Source organism: Schistosoma mansoni, chromosome W (genome assembly GCF_000237925.1).
Source record: "Schistosoma mansoni strain Puerto Rico chromosome W, complete genome".
NCBI lineage: Eukaryota > Metazoa > Platyhelminthes > Trematoda > Strigeidida > Schistosomatidae > Schistosoma > Schistosoma mansoni.
The window spans coordinates 57,458,457-57,477,572 of record NC_031502.1 but is presented as its reverse complement, the minus strand read 5'-3'; the positions used below and the strand labels follow the sequence as shown (position 1 = coordinate 57,477,572).

The following is a 19,116-nucleotide window of genomic DNA, read 5'->3' as shown; positions in this document are numbered from 1 at the left end:
CCACATTATTGTTTGCGGATGATGTCGAAATCTGGGGAACAATGAGAAGTGAGGCTGATCGTTTTCATCTCCAAGCTGACTTAGACGAATTAGTTAGATGGGCTCATGGTTGGAGCTTAGAAGTTAACTCTAGGGAGAGTGTGCTCATGCAAATCGGACACAATAATAGTTACCATTGTACTATTAATGGTACATCTCTTCCACGCTTTCAAGAAGATAAAGACCTAGGAGTAATAATAAGTCATGTCTTGGAAACAACTACGCATTGCAACGCAGCTGCTTCCCAAGGTTGTCGTGCGTTATGGTCACTCCTCCGAGCATTCAAGTGCTTTGACGAGATGTTTCGAATTTTACATTCCACATATGTAAAACCACACTTAGGGTACTGTGTCTAAGCAGCTAGCCCATGTCTGATAAGGGATACTAACTCACTTGAGCGTATCCAGAGTGTGGAGACGAAATTGGTGAAGGGTCTTTCTAAACTCCCTTACGATGAGCGTTTGAAACGTCTAAACCTTTTCCCCTTGTCTTATCGTAGGATGCAAGGTGACCTTATACTGGCAATTGGTATCTTTAATTATGATTTGAGTGTCAATATGTCTTGTCCATTTGCTTCCTCCAGCACTGATAATCTCCGAGGTCATAGAAAGAAGGTTCGCAAACCGCGATCTGATAAACTTGAAGTGGGGTCCCGTTTTTCTCATCGAGTGATCAATGACAGGAACGCCTTATCCGAACAATTGTTATCAACCTCATCAGTAAACATTTTCAAGGAGAAGCTGGACCTTCACTGGAAGGAAATCTGTCAGGATTAACACAGGCTCATCAACCTACTATCCTTATTACTGAAGACTAAACATATCAGCTATTCAGGAGTGCGCTGCTTAGACAGAATGGCTAGTAGATACTAGCTCATCAGTTGAAGAAGCACGGTCTCTGTTTAAAAGTAAGCCTAGTTTCGTTACATCCCAGTTTATATCATACTTAGCACCATTTAGACCAAATAACTGTTTACCATGGATAACTAATCAAGTCAGGAGACTTCTAAGATGTAGTTAAAAGCATTGGCATATGTTCATCTCTACTGGCTTAGAAGAGTACGGATCCAGTTATCGTAAAACTAGGAATGCTTGCAAAGCGTCAATAAGTAAGACAAGACAGTCATAGGAAAAAAATACCCGTTAGAGATTGTAAAAATAGCCCAAACCGATTATTTTCGTATATAAAGAGGCAAACTCAGTGAAGTGATGGAATTCCATCACTTTTGGTACGAGAAAATCCGCTAATATCGGCAAGAGATGATGCTGAAAAAGTTGAAGATTGATTGGAATATTTTGGTAAAGTGTCTTGTATCAGCAGTGAGGAACGACCAACGATTAATTGTGATTGGTGAGGCTTGTCGACGGGTCCTGTTGTTATTGAGAAAGGTACTGTCTTAAGACTACTTCGAAATTTCCAACCTGATAAGTCCAATAGTCCTGATGATATTCATCCTAGGGTTGTAAAAGACCTGTCGGATGCAATTTCTGAACCTACAGCCACACTATTTGACATTTGTCTGCGGTAGTCCAGAATACCAAGAGACTGCAAAGGCACAATAATTAGTCCGGTGTACAAACTGGGGAGTACAGAATTAGTGAGTAACTACTGATCCGTTAGTCTAACCAGTGCAGTTTCAAAACTAGTGGAATACATTTCGGCGGCTGTTATAAACTATGTGGAAGGACACAATCTTTTATCCAGAGAACAACATGGTTTTCGGAAAGGCCTGTCATGCTTGACAAATCTCCTCAATGTAAGAGAAGGTTGGGCTGCAGCAGAAGATCGAAGTATCCATCTAGACGTAATTTCCACAGATCCAAGTAAAGCCATTGGTAAGGTCTCCCACTTGGACCCTGAGTTAAAACTGGGAAGTTTTGGAACCCATTATAAAATCATAGACTGAATAAGTGACTTTCTCAATGACAGGAGATAGTGGGTAAGGGTAAACGCAGATCTCAGCGTAGGAACCTGTAAGAAGTGCAGTTCCCCAAAGTAAAATCCTCAGTTCTCTTCCTTTTACTTTGTGTGAGTTATCTCATAACGGTAGCAAAGTCATTCATTCTTCTCTTCATCGATGACATAAAGATTTGGAGACCCATACATGATATGTCAGATAGAATAATATTACAGGAGTATCCAAATTTGCTGGTCTCGTGGATGGGCAGGTGGTTACCGGAAGTGAATTCTAACAAAAGTGTGCCAATGCAACTAACTGTGATGAATCATATCACCACACAATATGTGAAGTTGTGTTACCTGAAGTAATGGACTATAAAGATTTAGGAGCCATAATAGGCAGCAACCTCAGAGCTACGAGCAACTGCAAGGTTGCTACCAAAGGCTTTAGGGTATTATGGTCTATTCATAGATCTTTCCAGTATTTGGATGAGGAAATGTTCAGAGCATTATGCTCGACTTTCGTGCGACCACATCTGGAATATGAGATTCAGGCAGCGAGTCCTTGTTTGAAGTATGAGGCGGATATGCTGGATCGAGTCCAACCCTGAGGGACTAAAATGGTAAAAGGTCTATCTGGCCTATCTTATGAAGACAGAGTGAGACACCCCAACTTATTTCCGTTATCTCACCACAGAATACGGGGTGATCTAATATTGGCTTATCTTATCCTGAACGATGACCTTAGTGCTGACATATCCTATCTTTTCCTTCCGTCTAGGGCTGATCATTTGAGAGGACATTCGAAGAAAGTCCAAAAACCGAGATCAATTCGTTCACGTCTGGAGTTTTGTTTTTCGCACCGAGTAGTGAATTACTGGAATTCTCTACCAAAACACGTAATATCAGCACCTTCTGTTGATATATTCAAGACGAGATTGGACTTCCACAGTGTTGCAAACTTCAAGGATTAATGTAGGTAGATAGACCTCCTATCCCTATTACTGAAGACTGAAACGTCCATACTTCAACTAACTAGAGTGATTTTATCGTAATATGAACGATATGGGACTGTGGTTAATCATTTTTTGTACACTATACTCAAACGTAGTATGCCACATCGGTATGTAAGAAAGATGACCAAACTTTAGGGTGATTTTTCGTCGTATATATCCGACGGAAGTATATATGTCTGTAAATATGGACGTAAATGCATTGCACATAAATTAGATGTTTGTCTTTAGTATGTAGGTGATTGATAGTGGTCAACCTTCTTTCGAAGAGCATGCACCTTCTAACTCGCCACCACAATTTAGACAAAGAGAGTATAGCCGTATATAACCCCTTCCAAAAATATATAGTTCTGCAAGTCTTCGACATTGGTGCTGATCTCATTAGCTTAACTGAACACAACCTAGCTGAAAGCACTCGGTCATGCATCCGCACCAGATCACGAGTGGGTACTCCGTGCTACTCATCGCTTGCGACTGCTATCCATCTTAGGCCAAACGCTTTTAAACATATCAATAACTTTTTAAATACATCTTCGAGCCCCTTCATTCCTGACTTTTGATTTGACCCCACCGGTATACTTCGATTATAAGGGTGTTGCGCGTTACGTCAAGACAGTTCTAGCGTACGGAGCTGAGACTTAGAGATCTGCTATGACCATCATCAAAACTGCACAAGTATTTATAAACAATTGTCTACGCAAGATACTCAATATCCGTTAACCCGTTACCATCAACAACAACCTACTTTGGGAAAGAGCAAGTCAACTTCCGTTGTATGGGAAATTTGGAAGAAACGCTGAAAGTGAATGTGACTTAATTTACGAAACTCATCAAACTGCATCACAGGGCAAGCCCTGACTTTGAATCCTCAGGGCGAAAGAAAAATAGAAAGACCAAGGAACACGTGTCGAGAGTTGGAGGGAGACATCAAGAATATGAAAAGAAACTGGAAGCAAACGGAAAGAACTTCTCAGGACAGAGTTCGGTGGAGATTCCTGGTGGGCGGCTTATGCTCTTCCACTATGGGTTACAGGCCCAAGCTAGTAATTAAACAACCATGTCATCGTTAAAACTAACGATTACACAATTCGTCATGCATTTGGGCAAAAAGTAGATAATTCAGCGATATTTCAAACAAACAAAAAAGATAAAGAGGAGATATTTTGGCACATTTCTTTGTCATTTTTCCTTTATTTTCTAACGAAGTGTCTCCTTTATTTCTTTTTTATTAGTTGATTGAGGTTTTGAGCAGTTTCGATACCCTTGACAACGGGGCTACTTTTATGACATATGCTTTAGTCACGTTATATCACGTAAAACTAAATCATAAATCTACTTTTAGCGTATGGAGGGGTGTAAATCGATGTTCGGCCGCTATGTCGTTGTGGAAGAACTGTTGTGACGGTATATGACTGACGACTTTTCAAGAACTCTGTAATTTGATGTACCGTGAAATGAAAACATCCCTTCTCACCTATTTTTGAACTCAAAAATTAGCTCTGGAAATTTAGTAATTTAAACTTAAATGTTTACAACACAGATAAGAAATTAGATCGAAAAGTATGGCGATGCCACATTTTTGTTGCCGTACAGACGACCTAGACCGTTCCAACTTTCCTTCTCAATGTACAAATGGTTCAAATGATTGTCTTCAGCCTTTAATTTTCAGTAGTAATGATAGGTCAATCGACCCATACTAGTCATTGCACTTCGTATTGCTTTGAAGATCCGATCTCTCTAAATGTACCACCAGAAGATGCAAGTGTTACGTGTTCTGGTAGTGAATGTTCGGACGCTATTTTTCTTCATAGAGTAAATCTTTTAGTTTTGACTGTAACCTAAGTTAAAAGGCTTCTTTCGTGTTTATTTAAGTTATGCTTTTAATTACAGTAGCATATAAGCTTTGGCCTTTTGTGTTCAGTAACTATAACTTTTATTGTTCGGGAAAGTTACTCTGAAAATCGTTTTTTTTGTTTCTCTTTTTTTATTTTTTCCGCGCTTGAAGTTATTTTCCGTGTCGTTCTCTCTGTGAGTTCGTTTAACGACTTCAACGATACAAACAAAACATTGTTGTGGTAGACCTACATGTTTCTTTCCGGTCGGGGTTGGAATACAGTGTGACAACTATAAAATGGTATCAAAGTGTGTACCAAAATCACACTGACTGGTTAGAAGAGGTGTCGCAAGCTAAATCACTGTGGCTGTGCGAAGCTCTCTGCTCCACAAAGTCTGCTGATTCTTGAGGCGATTGAAATACTTTACAGTTAGAAAGATATCGTCAGACAAACAGCTAGCATCAGATGAGCAGCTACTGAGAAAGTAACTAGCGTCGTCATTATTCCAATCTTAACCCCACGACATAGTGAGTAACTTATACTCGCATTTAGGCACGGTTACGAGGAACAAGACGAAACACAACGAAAAAAACAGATTGCAGAAAGCTCTAAAAATTTTGAGTTGGTGTTCTTAGCTACTAAACCCGATACAGATCCCCAATAACAATACAACATAAATTATGTGGGAGCAAAGCCTATAAGTTGTAGAAGATTTGATCAAGAAACAAAATAAAGTCAGTAAACGGCCTTCACCTAGAAGACTAGGGGAAAAAGTGAGACCATTCTTGTTGCCTACCCACCACTATAAGTGGTGAGAAAAAGCACTTCACAGAATTTATGTCGTGTAGTACAAATGCCCGCAGCTTGCCAAATAAAATGGAGGGGCCAAAAATCGTGGTGGCCACAGAAAACCCTGATGGCATTTCCATCTCATATGCGTAGTTGGCATCAAAAGTGTATGGTAATGAAACACAGTTGCTCAAGTTATTAGCTGGTGGGGCCGAAAAACTAAACGAAGCCTGAACCGAAAGGGTGATGTTCAGTTAGCGACTACTTGGCAAATATTCGTAGACAAGTAATGGGACCCTTCCTTTATTTAACCTGTTTATTTCACATGCATCGTTGTATTGACTGGAATTAATGTGAGTTATTTTTAGCAAAACCATTATGTATTTCATGATTGTCATTTTGCATACGCATCAATGACTCAGGAACAGTTTTTCAACTTTCAAGTTGCACTTTTATTTCAATTATTTATTTCCTCATAAAACACATTAACACCGAATATCAATCATTAATACTTCTACCTTACATGAAATAAACCTAACCATACACTTCCCAAGCATATTAACTTATTTACATTAATACATATACAGATAAGTTTCTCCATCCTAATCATGTGATGGCCAACTACATATATTTGACATAGCTGAGAACAATTTTATGTCAATGAATTCGCGAAATTGCGCAACAACCACCTATTTAACTACGGACTACTATACTCCAGAACACGAATGGTATTTACCCTACATTTGATCTTATAACAATGACATGTTTAGCAGTATATCAGCAATGGGACACTGTTTCCACAAATATGAAAACAAAAAGATGTGATAATAATTGTATGTCACAACTTAAAAAGAGCTGTGCATTATAATTTGGGTAGCGTTAAGTGTGCTTGAGTCATACGGGCACATTGTAGAGCCTCAAAATGTTTTGACGAAGATATGTTTAGGATTTTATACTTCACCTATGTGAGACCACCCGAGCATTAAGTCCATGTCTTATTAAGATGCCGAGATACTTGAGATTGCTTGATGTATGGAAACCAAGTTAGCGGGGAAGTTCCGAAACCTCCTACGACAGGTGGTTGGATCGTTCAAACATTTTCCACCATTCGTAGAAAGCAAGGTGATCGTATATTGGGATTCTGCATCTTAGTGATTTAAGTGTTAACATGTTTATTGATATATGTTTCACTGGGGATGATCACCCACGAGACCACTGCAGGTAGGCTAAAGAACTGTGATCGAACAAACTTACAGTGATATTCCGTCTTTGTTTTCTACCAGTTATTGACTAGAAAGCCATACCGAGACAAGAGGTATCAGCCCGGTCGGTGAATACTTTCAAAAAGAGGCTGTGCCTCCATTTGAAAACAAAATTACCGGTTTGCCGCAAGTTACAAGACCTGCTATATTTTCTACTGAAGACTGAAGACAGGTTCATCGATTAGACTGAAAATTCATTCCGAACCTTCAATCATGTATGGGACTAAAGTTGGGCCTCAAACTTATGAAAAATATGAATCTTCGGGCTTATTATTAGCGGTGTTATACGCCTAAACAAATGTAAAATCCACTAGATTTTAAGGTGTTGTTTTTGTTTTACCGTACTTATGTCCACGTCTGTGGAGTTCAGTGGTAAGGGTTGGCACACTTATTGACATTATTGCGCATGTTGGCAAGTGGGGTCTCATGAGTGATCAGACATCTCTGCCGTATCAAGGTATATTTAACTTCAATATGTAAGTTCATATTACTGTTCATAATTAATTTCACGTTCCTAGTAATAACAGGTCAACAGACGCTCAGCACATGGTAAGTCGACATATGCATCTTGACACTTATGCTTTCAGGCAATGTCTTACTATGTAAGTCAATGGAGTGGTTTTATAATTGAATGTATTCACCATATTCATGTCATAAGACACTTCTAAGTCTGCTCTTCCAGTGTTGTGATTGTAGAAAAGTGGTTATGTAGTAGTTTGTTTCTTTCAATTTCTCTTCTAATTGACTTAAATGCCTCTTATTTTTACAGCCTCAAACAGGTCCACGCTTAGGTAAGCCCACTGACTTAATAACTTTCCCCTAGAAAGTGTAGGCGTACCTGGTCCTAACCCGTTATATTCTATCCGCCACCCGGAACAACTGCAACGGGTTTTTTACGGCGGTATGCCACAACCTCATTGTTTTTACATGCCTGTCCCCGACGTTCAGCCGCATGACCAAATGGGTGTCGCTGCTCACACTGACTGCGCTCAGTACCAACATGCTTTCGGCAACCCTGTTATCTCCCCCATCCAAACAATCCCTAACCAGGCAAGTGGAAACCAACCGTCTAATACTGCGCTATTTAAGCCAGTCCGTGAGAAAAAACCATTAAGTGTTTTTGATCCGGTAACTAAATCAGAAGTCAATCTAGAAGAAGCATCAAAAGTCCCTTCTGAACCACGGAAGAAAGAACCATTAATTATACAACCTAAGGCAGATGAATCGCCTCCCATATCGCAAACAAAAGACGAAAACGAAAAACCTGTTTGCACTGAGTATAAAGATGAAGGTATATCAAGCGTAGAGACAACGTCACAAGAAGATGCCGCACCTAAAGAAAGTATGACCTCAGACGACTTGTGTAATGAGGTTCTTGAGCATGTCAAATCACTAGATGAACGTTTGTCACAAGAAGACGAAACTGACTTGGATGGTACAAGAGAAGAGGAGGAAAAAGAGGAGACAACAGACAGACAAAGATATCCACGTGACTTCATTCTTTCTTGTAAATCTTCAGACAAATCGTTAGATAACTATTGGGTAAGAAATCACTTCTAATTTTGATTTAATAAACAGAGAATCATGAATAGCCGTGAAAATATCATAAGGGTAAGTGCTCGTTAAATTCATTCTATCTGTTAGACTCGTAATCAATCTAATTATATGCACAAGAGCCGAGTTATTGAAATACCCACAACTATAACTATCAAGCGTGTAGAAGGTGCTTTCGTCCCGTCAAAACTTGTCAATCACGAAGCCAATAATGTAACAGATAGCTCAAAAGAGGTTGCTCGAGAGCTAAATATGATTTTGAACCGCGTTTCCGCTAGCAATTTAGAAGTAACTATTAGTGATATTGAGAAGCTTAACATCTCAACTCCTGAAGACCTCAGTTTATTGGCAAGAACCATTTTTCAAAAAGTAAGTCCAAGTGCTCATACTAGTTGATTTGTTCATTAGTGCATTTAACTACATGGTAAAAGATCACGAGTGCCACTGTTTTTGTGTACGACCTGGTATATTTTCCTATTATGCTCTGGGTTGTGTTTAGAAACACCGATTTCTTTAATACAGTGTCTATAGTTTCAATAAACCTGAAACAATGTGAAGTGATAGTTTTCATATAAACTTTGCTAAGAACTAAGCACATCATACACGAAAAGTTTTAAATGTTATTCTTGTCCGTAAGTCGTGGACTTCTGATCTACTCAATTTCCGCCTCATGGAGGTATGCTTCGTCTACCTGCACCGGCTTGTGTGCCTAGGGAATTTCGGTATATGCATTAATAATGGATAACTGGAAGGGGACTTACAAATGGGCTGAATGAGGCAGATAGAAGTACTAGAGCGTTTGTCAGTAGCTACCAGCAACTATGTTTTTGATTTTTCAGGGGGTCAGCCCTCTCGAAATGCTCTTGCGTGGCCGCGTGCATACAATTACTGCCAGGGAAGTTCTACTCACTGCCGTCTCGTGGCATTCCTGTTGTTTACAAAATTGAGAGGACGAAAAGCAAATGTCCGACGCTTTGGTCGGGTTAGTGGCTGAAGAGAGCTCACTTAGAGGAGTTGAAAAACCTTAATTTCAAACTAGTAGTAAACGTGGACTCGAGGATCCTAAGAAAACAAATGGTGTATGAACTCACCATGAGACTGCATCTCCTGACATTTCTCCGCTGCTTTGTGGATCCGACCTCTAGATCAAAGGCTTGGGGTGTGGCCCCCTAGGGAAACCACCCTTTAGACACCCGGGCAGTATTACAGCCTACACACAAATCAAGGGAATTGTGTAGCCCATATGTGTTCGGTGCCCCTTTGAACTAATATTTGTATTCAAATAATAGTAATCAAAATGTTGCAAATCTAAAACTCTTCAATTCACCGGAAACCAAGTTTCACTCTGGTTTCTATATATACTTATGTGAATATGATTACCTAAATTCAAGTTTTAGTCAAAGTAGGTGCTACAGGACCATCCTTTAGGATCCCTGACATCAACTCAGACTACTGATCACTTTCAATTTGATTACATAATTAAATTCGAAGCTTAAAACCCACTGTTACCCTTACTGTTAGTATATGGTAAGCATTAAGCTGGTTAGTACTTTTCACTCATAGTTCCAGGGATCAATTCTTATAACAATACAGCGGTATATTTCTTTACTTCTCTCACTTGTTTATCCTAAATTTTCACATATGCATTTATTGCTTTCCAGGTTATCAGGCAGTCAAAATACAGTAAAGTTTTCGCGAATTTATGTAAAGAGCTAAAAGGGGTATGTCTAACAAATTGCGTAATACCTTTTAGTTGGAAATACAGGGTTCAGAACGCTTTCCAGTGTTAATTCTGCAACAAACACAAGAGCTGTTTAACAAACCATTAGATGTATGTTCAAATATTGTCTGATCATCTTTCAGGTCCTAATAACTGAATTAAATGCTACCATTGATGCTAAAATTGCAGCAGCCAAGGATGAATCAATAAAACGGATGCTTGAAGATGATCGAGAGACAAACATTCAGAAGACAACTGATTCTTATTATGGAAATATGACGTTCATTGGTGAACTCTATCTTGTTGGATGTATTCCAATCAAAACTATGACTGAATGTCTAAAGAAATTGAAAGATTCTTCAGCTCCCGAGGCGTTAACCTCTCTCATAATCCTTCTAAATATATGTGGCAGTAATCTTGAAAAAAATTCCAAGTCTGTTTTGGATCTGTGCTTTAAGCGACTCGAACAACTAAAAGACTCGAAAAACATTGAGACTCATCAAATTTTCAAAGTACGGGAGTTAGTGGAATTACGTTCACGTGATTGGAAATCTGCTAATATTACCCAACCTCAACCACAAGTAGATACTTCTAGACGAAATATAGATGATAAACTAAAGCGAAACTTCACTCAGTTAGATACAAGTAAGCTTCCTTAAAACTAAGTCAAATTTTCAGAACGTAAATCTGTTCAGTCAGTGAATCCCTTAACGCCTTCCAGTTTAGCTGTTACTCCACAATCCTACGATTCCCGAAAACTTGGTCCAACTGTGGCTAATTGGAGTCAAGGTAGTGGCTTACTACGGCCTTCTGAAGATAAGTAAGTTCTTAAAGTGAATTCATGTTTTTGGCACATTACAAGAAGCAACCCAGTTTCGTTCATGTGATTACTTTTTACATAAACAGTGAGGCTTCATGTAATTAAATTGCATTTATCGTGATCACTCCACTAATGAAATTGTACACTTCAATGCACACTACTGTCATATGAAAAGGGTTATTAGTAATATTATTTATCGTCATCTAATCCTTCAAAACATTTTTATCCAAATTTGAGGTAGATTTCTTCATATTAAGCTTGGTAGTATGTATAACTAGATTTTTTATTAGCAGTCATATTACATAGAAAAGAATATGTATTATCACGTAGATGATTTTCAAGAGAAAAACTAAACCTTAATTGTTCTTAAGTAGGATAAGCATCTTCGAGGTAATACAAGGTGTACTGCTATTCATCTTATAATTCATGGTTGTACAAAGACTAGTTACTATTTATAGTCCAAACTCAGTATCGCCGTTCACTTTATCCGAGTAGGAATTAACAGTAATTTAATGAGGATGCGTTTTCTTAACGTTAAGCTGATATAGTTGATAAATTCTCATAGCTTCTCGAGTCCCCGTAATGAAAAGCTGACCATTGACTTGTACGTTGATGTTTCAGATACCTATTATTCATCATTATCATTATTTATCCTTTATCTGACTTTTGCCAAGCCATTCAAAACGCAATCTACAGTCAGTACATTCTCGTGAATCATCCCCACGTGTCCCTGTGGGACCACAGGGTGCATGGGCTCGTCCTTTGCCGGTAGGACAAAAAGTTAAGGAAAATGACTATGAATCGATGTTTGAGGAAACGAAGGGTTGCGCTCGTTCAATAGTGGATACAGTCTCAAGGTCGGATGATGAATGTGTACGTTTAAATCTAACATTTTGTGTAAATTTATTCCTAACTGACACTAGCGCTTAACCGTTCGGTTGCATTTTAATAAGTTTGGCTGAAAATTGTCACATTATACTGCTAGTGCCATTTTTATTTTCTGTATTTAAAACTTTATCGTACATTACGATGTATTTTCACACATTAAATGTGATGCTCGTTTGGATATATAGCCTGTCTGTGCAAAAGTTTTTAGTGAAATCGTACGTTTCCAGCTTAATAGCGACAAATACAATAATGCTGGTATCTTCGTATACATAAATATCTGTTTTCTTAAGATTTGTGTAAAACACAGGGTCAATCAATCAAGTTCAACGTAGGACCTGGTACGTATGTACTTCACTTCAAGTTATACGCCACTAGCTACGTGACAAGTCTCAGTGGTAGAGGTAGTAGTATTAGTCGTAACAGAAAAGATAAGGAGTCGAAGATACTATTCAAGAAAACATTAATCAGTGAGATCAGAAAAAAGTGAGGAATTCAGGAGCTTAAGATCTAACGGAAGACAAAGTGGAAGCACCTACACTGTTGCAAATGATTTTGAGTCACGTCACCCAGCGTCCCCAACCATCTAGTACGATAGTCACACGAACCACAACCAGGCAGTCTACAATATTTAATATTGCTCAGTCCGATTTTCAATCACCTCACAACCTGGTTTGACAACTCTTAGTTTGCTTCCAACCCCCTTTTAGTCCAGACGTCTCACCTCAAGATATATGGTGGTTGTGCATACGTAACACGTCCCAACCACGTCAGTTGATAAAGATTTAGTTCCTCATCTATCTACTCGCCATCCTTATCTCGTACTGCTATGTTTAAAGAGGTTACTAGTTCACCTAAATCTGCAAATGGAACGAAGACCCAGCGACACAATGACCAAATAAGCTAACCATCCCAATGCGTTCCATCCCTGCTAACTAGAGAAAGTAGTCCAGGTTGAAACAAGAGAAAATGTATTGCACAAGCAGCCGGAAGCACAACTCAAACATATACATACAGCATAAAGATATCATAGGGAAGCGTCACAAAATAGCATGTTAAAAGAGACAACAAGCCAATGACATTTAAAGTCCTCCAAAGTGGGAAATACGACATGAAAGTGAAAATAGGCGCTTTTGGCGCGAAAACAAAATTCAAATTTCCACAGTAAAACTACAAAAATAAGACATTTACCAGGTGAGTTCTGAAGATCTAGCATCCCCAACAAGTACCCTATCCCTAATCCAGACATTTCTTGCTCGGTGGCTTCAAAATACATGAGCAATACACATGGTCGAATAGTAGTAACCTTCAAATATCCTCCATTTTTAAAGGCCATGTTTCACACCCGTACAATAATACAAAGCAAGCTGCTACGCGTTCAACATGTTCCTTGGTTGGTGGACGGATTTCTCGTCTGCACCATAAGTGATGCAGGTATGCAAAGGCTTTTCGGATTTTCTAGATCCACGGTGGGGTTCCGTGAGGCAGCCCATCAGATTTAAAGAGATTCCCAAGATAATTTTACGAGATAAGATCTAAATCAATTGTAGTAGTCTATATACTTGTCTTCACCGTAAGTATACAAAAAGTGATTCAGAGTTCAAGATCTACGACAGTTCTGGTTGTGTATACAAGAAGTGATTCGGAGTTCAAGATCTATGACGGTTCTGGTTGTGTATATTCAGTTTGTGGTTTGAATGATAGGAGCACTTGACACCGAACAATATTCTTATGCTCAGGCGTACTGATTAAATAAGTAATCGTTCCGCGTGTCAACAGATAAAAATCCGAAAAGCATTTTTCCCCATCTAGTTTCATTAAACTTAAACTTCTATATGCCATACTTTCTAAAGACTTCGAACTGTTTAATTTTTTCCCTTTAAGCATCATACTATTATTAAGTGTGAGCCTGAAAAACGATCGGCTTTACTCCACAATGTATTTGAGATTCTAATGGACTGCAACTCAAAAAAGCGAAATGAGGTTGGTCGCTTTTGTGTAGATATGCTTCACAAAGAAATCCTTACAGAAAATAATATTATTGCATCGTAAGTTTGTATATTGCTATTAAAATCGAACTCATCTTCATGAGCGTGTGTTACACGAAGGAATATTTGATAACAGCTGCTTTATGTTTTTTTTATATAAAGGTCACATTAAATTGAGTGAGGAGACTTTCAAAATGTGTGATTAGACACGTACAAAGTACATGATAGAAGTTTTCTGTGGAAACGCTTCAATTTTAAGTGCAAATATTATGTATACATATCTCATAACAACAGTTACGTAAATACCTGTTCATTTGTCAAAGTTGCATCATATAACCAACTTTTTACAATACTTCTTTAATGTACCACTGATTTTCTCTCTCAGATTGTTACAACGGAAGCTGCTTATTATGTACCAATGATTTTAATTGTCTCGGGAAACGTCTTTTACAACATACCTATCATGACTAACCCATAATATATAGTTGTGTAGTATTAGCCTGTTATGAGCGGTTAATTAAGAGCGAACATTATATCTAACTTGCTTTATGTAAGTGAAAACTTCCTTTTTAAAGTAATTTAATATCATTTATAATCCCATATTTAAATGTAAATTTTTCAGATGTGAAAACTTTTTCAAATTATGCGATGGTGACTGGATTTCAGATTATCCACAGGGTTGGCTTTACGTTGCAGAAATCCTTCATCATCTTATATGTGGCGAATCCAATTATATGACCACTCTTCTGCGGTCAGTTGAGTCTATCCGGTCTGATAACCGGGCTGCTGAATTGGTAGCAGACTGTATTAAGCTAAGCAAAGCATCTACAAGTGTTGAGCAACTTGTAAAGAAACTTCAGGCCTGTGACTTTATGTGGGACAAACTCGGTGTTACAGGAAGCAAAACTTGGGACTTTGTTTATGAGCGGTCCATAGAGTTCACCATATGCGGTGTTTATACCCACGAATCTGGAAAACTCAATGAGCTTAATGAACTAACTACAAACCCTTCATCTTCTGATAAAATTTCCAGTTATTTTAATTCACTATCTCAACATAAGCTGTCTAAATGGTTTATGCAATCGATCATGCCAATTTTGCTAAAATCTCCAGGTTTGTCAGTTTTTCAGTGTCATCAGTTGATTTTAAATCCCTATACTTAATTTTTCTGTTGTGGTCTAGATGTGGGTTTATAGCATCGTATTGAATTAAAAAACTTTGTATATGTTATATTAAGCTTGTTAAGTCTAAATGTACTATAGTTAACCTCAGAATTATCCATGTGAATACTCCTCTTCGTCAAAATGGATTCGTTTTTGATTATACCAGAGTGGTTGCAATTCTAGAGAACGTAGAAATTTGATTTCTGCGGACAGTCTTCAAAGCTAACTCATTTTTGTCTGTATTTGTATGTGTTCTGATTGCGCACATAATATACTTAGATTGTAATCAGCTTTTAAGATTGTCCGTCATGTCATTATGTGTTAGTTTATTTTATCTGTACGGTGGTCATTATTTTTTTAACTCTTGTACAGATCAATCAAAAGCGAAGATAGACTCGTTTGTGATGTCCCTCGGTATTTTGGTTGACCACAAGCCTGACAGAGAGTTTCACATTTTAAGTGGCTTTCAAGATCCGTCATCAAATCAAGGTAAATTTAATTTTATTCTCTAAGTGTTGTATCATCATTACCGCACCACTAAATTTTTGCAAAACATTAGCCACAGCAATATTCACCTCTAGTGACAGTTTGAATTAGAATTACAGGTCAGTAGTATAAATTCATACCGACCGTTGCTGCTACCTTGACGTGGTGGTCGGGCTTGCCTATCGTGATGAACCAATCGAGCTATACTGGCTGGAACAATCGTTCCTCAAGGTCCTACCTAGCCAGGTAGGTCGGTTGAAGAGCGGTAAGACTAAAAGCAGCAAACCCAAGGTCCGAATGCGAAGTCGTACTGCTGACTGTACAGAGGTGTGACAGCAGTAAGGTGTTTCCTCCAGACAACCAGCATGACAGCGATGCTGCCTTCCCACAAGGAGGTGTGGGGTTAGAAAAGGTCGACCCTAAAAATGCACACCTCGCCTTATCCCACGGATTTTCGTCTCCGGCGGTAAGGTCCTTTGAAGAACGGATCTAACACAAAAACTACCCACAAAAAGGTGGTGTGTGACCGACCTGAAGCAGTTGTCCCTTGGGCACTGTGGTCACGCTCTCAAGTCATTAAGACCACTTCTAACCCAATTTCCTCTTCATGTACCTCTAGAAGAACCCTTCCACGGTGTGGGCAACCGGGAAGTGATAACTGCCCTCATACCCCTAACAGCACTCAATCTCCTTCTTCACTTCCCACTATTCCTTCTACCTCAACTTTCAACACTAAACTTCCTCTTTCGGCTCCCTCGTCAAGTGTCACCATCGCCAACGATTCTAGTGATCAAAACACTGTCCCAGGTCTAATAATTTTTATATCTATCCTGAGATCACATTCCAAAATATTCCTTTCACAGAAATTGATCATATTTACCTTGGCTTATATTTAGTAGTATTCGTGATGTACTAATGTGCATCGTGATTTTAATTTTGTTTTTATTATTGTATTTTGTAGCTCTTGTCGGGTCGTGGCTTACTTCGCTAGTTGAAAAGAAAGTGATATCGGCAGATGCTTTATCACAATGGAAAAAAAGTGATACTGATGGTTCTGTAGCCAAAATTCTCTCCGGTATCCCTGAATTAAGGAACTTATAGTGTTTTATTTTATCTTTTGATAATTCTTTTTATTAGGGCAGATTTTCTTTTTATCTAAATTGCTCACATAAGACAATGTGCTTAGTTATTATTGCTGAAGTGATTAAATAATAATAATTCGAAGCAATTATAAGTTAGCTTAATCAGTTGACCAGAATATAAAATAAATCATTGACTTAATTCACACTATCATTAGCGTAATACTGTACAATATTAATATATTGATTGAGACATTTCATTACAAGAATATCACGTCACGTAAGCGTGTTCGTTGTAATCAAAACCAGAAAAAAAACAAATGATGAAAATGGCTTTTGTTTCCAGCCTTATATCATAAACATGTATGTCAGTTTTATAATCTTTATTACTTCCCCATATTCTCTCTCTTTGTACACACAACTATTTTTTAACATGAATACTGCCGTGTTGGAAGTCGCAAATTATAGTACATTCTCTATTAGTTTTGTTGATTTGTTTTTCTTCTTGAAATGCATATGTATTTCCATCGGTTACTGATCATTTTTGTGATTGTCTTCATCAATTTTAAATAACTTCGTCCTTGATTATTGTGAAAACAAGAGAAATCATTGAGCAGGTTTTTAATTATTCTTTCATCTGTATTGTCTAATTTGCTGGGGGCAATTTAATGACAGACACTTCTACTCATGTATAAAATACCAGTAGAAGATACCAACATTTATATATATATATATATATATATATAAACCCTTTATTTTTTTTGTATTTAAAATGTCCTGTTTCACTTGTTCATATATCCCTTTTACTGATAGTTATCATTCATTGCACAATATTAAATTTGGGCTTCTAAATGGCGTGATTTACTGTGAATATTCTTCCGTAATTGTAAAATTTGGCTATAAAAACTTTATACGCTGTAATTCAATGTTGGGTTTTCGGTTCTTCTATAATTGTTCTATTGCGTGGTTGTTTTTTTTGTTTGTTTCCTTTTATGTGTTTTGTTGCCTACTTGTAAGGTGTTTTCTTGTGTGTAGATTTTCCAATCTCCTTCAAATATCTAATCCATACTACTACTAATTAGAAAAAACATATTGACTACCCTTACTAACTCAAACGCACTTTGTATAAACAAATGTACCTTTGAATTATGAAATGTGTTTACCTTGGTTTTACGTCTCTTTACCAAATTTCAACAGTATGATTTTCTAGCTTTGCTAAATGAGGTACTGGTTCCGATTCCTACAAAGAAATTAGGTAAAGGTAGTACTTTTACTTTATTTTCTTTTTGTTTGAACCTTAGTGCTTAGAGATGCTAATTTGGTTGTTTGAAAGTAGGTACCAACATGTCTGTTTATAGTAAGGTCATTGTCTACGTTTGCTGAATGCTATCGTTCCAAAAATCGCAATGTGGCCATCATATTTGTTGACAAGGTCTCATTTGTTGCAAAACGCTTGATCATATTCGATCTCCATAGATATTTCAGGGGAATCGTAGTGAAATACTAACGTAAGTGTTCATTGGATATTGTATTCCAAATAGAGAACATTGTTCTGTTAAAATTCCACTTTACAAATGTCAGGTTTTATATGTGAACTCTAGCTAATTTTTAGATAAGAGTAGCAAACAGCACGCGCTAGTTTTCGCTAATCATCCATTAGTTCTAAACGCACATTGCTAACTTACATGGAATGGACATGGATTCATTACCTAATCATATCCTGTGAGGAATGAATCACTGAACATCCTTTTGGGCAAGCGGTTTGATGCCTTAAATTTTCTACCTGTTTGGTTAAGTACCGGATATTTCGATTGTCTCGGTAGGTATAAGGTTTTAATTGTAATGAATGCTGTTATATAAGTAATTGCAAAATAATTGTTAATAGGTTGGCGGGACCCCCGTTAAATTAAATATACTAAATAGTACATTTTGGTGTTTGTAAGAAGGGTTTGCTTATTAATCGAATATTAGAGTCGTTCTCGTTAGTTCGATAGTAATATTTAAGCTTACTTTCAAAAAGTTCAGTACTCACATATTTCTCTTGATAATTTTAAAAAGTGGTGCTTATTTTTTGTGTGATGCTGTTATCTTAAGTATTACTATATGGTAAGCTTAGAAGCAGTTAAACACTGAAAGACTAAATCAAATGACCAACTCTGCACAAAAAACGTTACCTTGATATTTGTAAATGTACTCTCGTTGTAAGTATGGAAGTTTGTATTCTTTTAAATCAGTCAAGGTAGGTGTAGTACCTGATTCATTTTTTTCAAGTTGCCATTCTCCCGTTCGCAAAATTTAAGCAGTCTATTCATGATCAAACAAATGTTCGCTTCCTTTCGACCAAAATTTCTGGGTTGTTAGGCCATCTTTTAGTGTCCGGTGTAGCCTTTATTTGTCTGAACACAAATATTGGTAAAATACAAAACAAGTATTATATTATTTATTTATTTAAACACAAATGTTGGTACAAAGGGCACCAGATATGTCTGAGGGCTGTGATACTGTCCAGGTACCCAAACCGAAGCAGATGGTTTTCTTAGGGGGCCACACCCCGAGCCTTTGACCTAAAGATCTGATCCACAAG

At 37.7% G+C, this 19,116-nt stretch overlaps 1 protein-coding gene across 3 annotated transcripts; it reads left to right on the top strand.

Annotated features, from left to right (window-relative positions):
- Positions 1-7,221: 7,221 nt before the first annotated feature.
- Smp_017010.1 (hypothetical protein) lies at positions 7,222-17,701 on the top strand (the record flags this gene model as incomplete). Of its 3 annotated transcripts, XM_018790288.1 has the most annotated exons (16): positions 7,222-7,313; positions 7,356-7,386; positions 7,425-7,439; positions 7,607-7,628; positions 7,661-8,379; positions 8,416-8,448; positions 8,482-8,760; positions 10,053-10,112; positions 10,145-10,222; positions 10,255-10,756; positions 10,790-10,931; positions 11,606-11,804; positions 13,701-13,864; positions 14,427-14,917; positions 15,340-15,456; positions 16,415-16,554. In XM_018790288.1, the coding sequence occupies 16 exons, from the start codon at positions 7,264-7,266 to the stop codon at positions 16,552-16,554; spliced, it is 3,042 nt and encodes a 1,013-aa protein (XP_018655646.1). The 3 variants fall into 3 exon arrangements, with proteins under 3 accessions (XP_018655646.1, XP_018655645.1, XP_018655647.1); XM_018790289.1 differs by having other exon boundaries at positions 7,425-7,628; positions 16,415-17,701; XM_018790287.1 differs by lacking the exon at positions 7,425-7,439 and having other exon boundaries at positions 7,264-7,313.
- Positions 17,702-19,116: the final 1,415 nt, after the last annotated feature.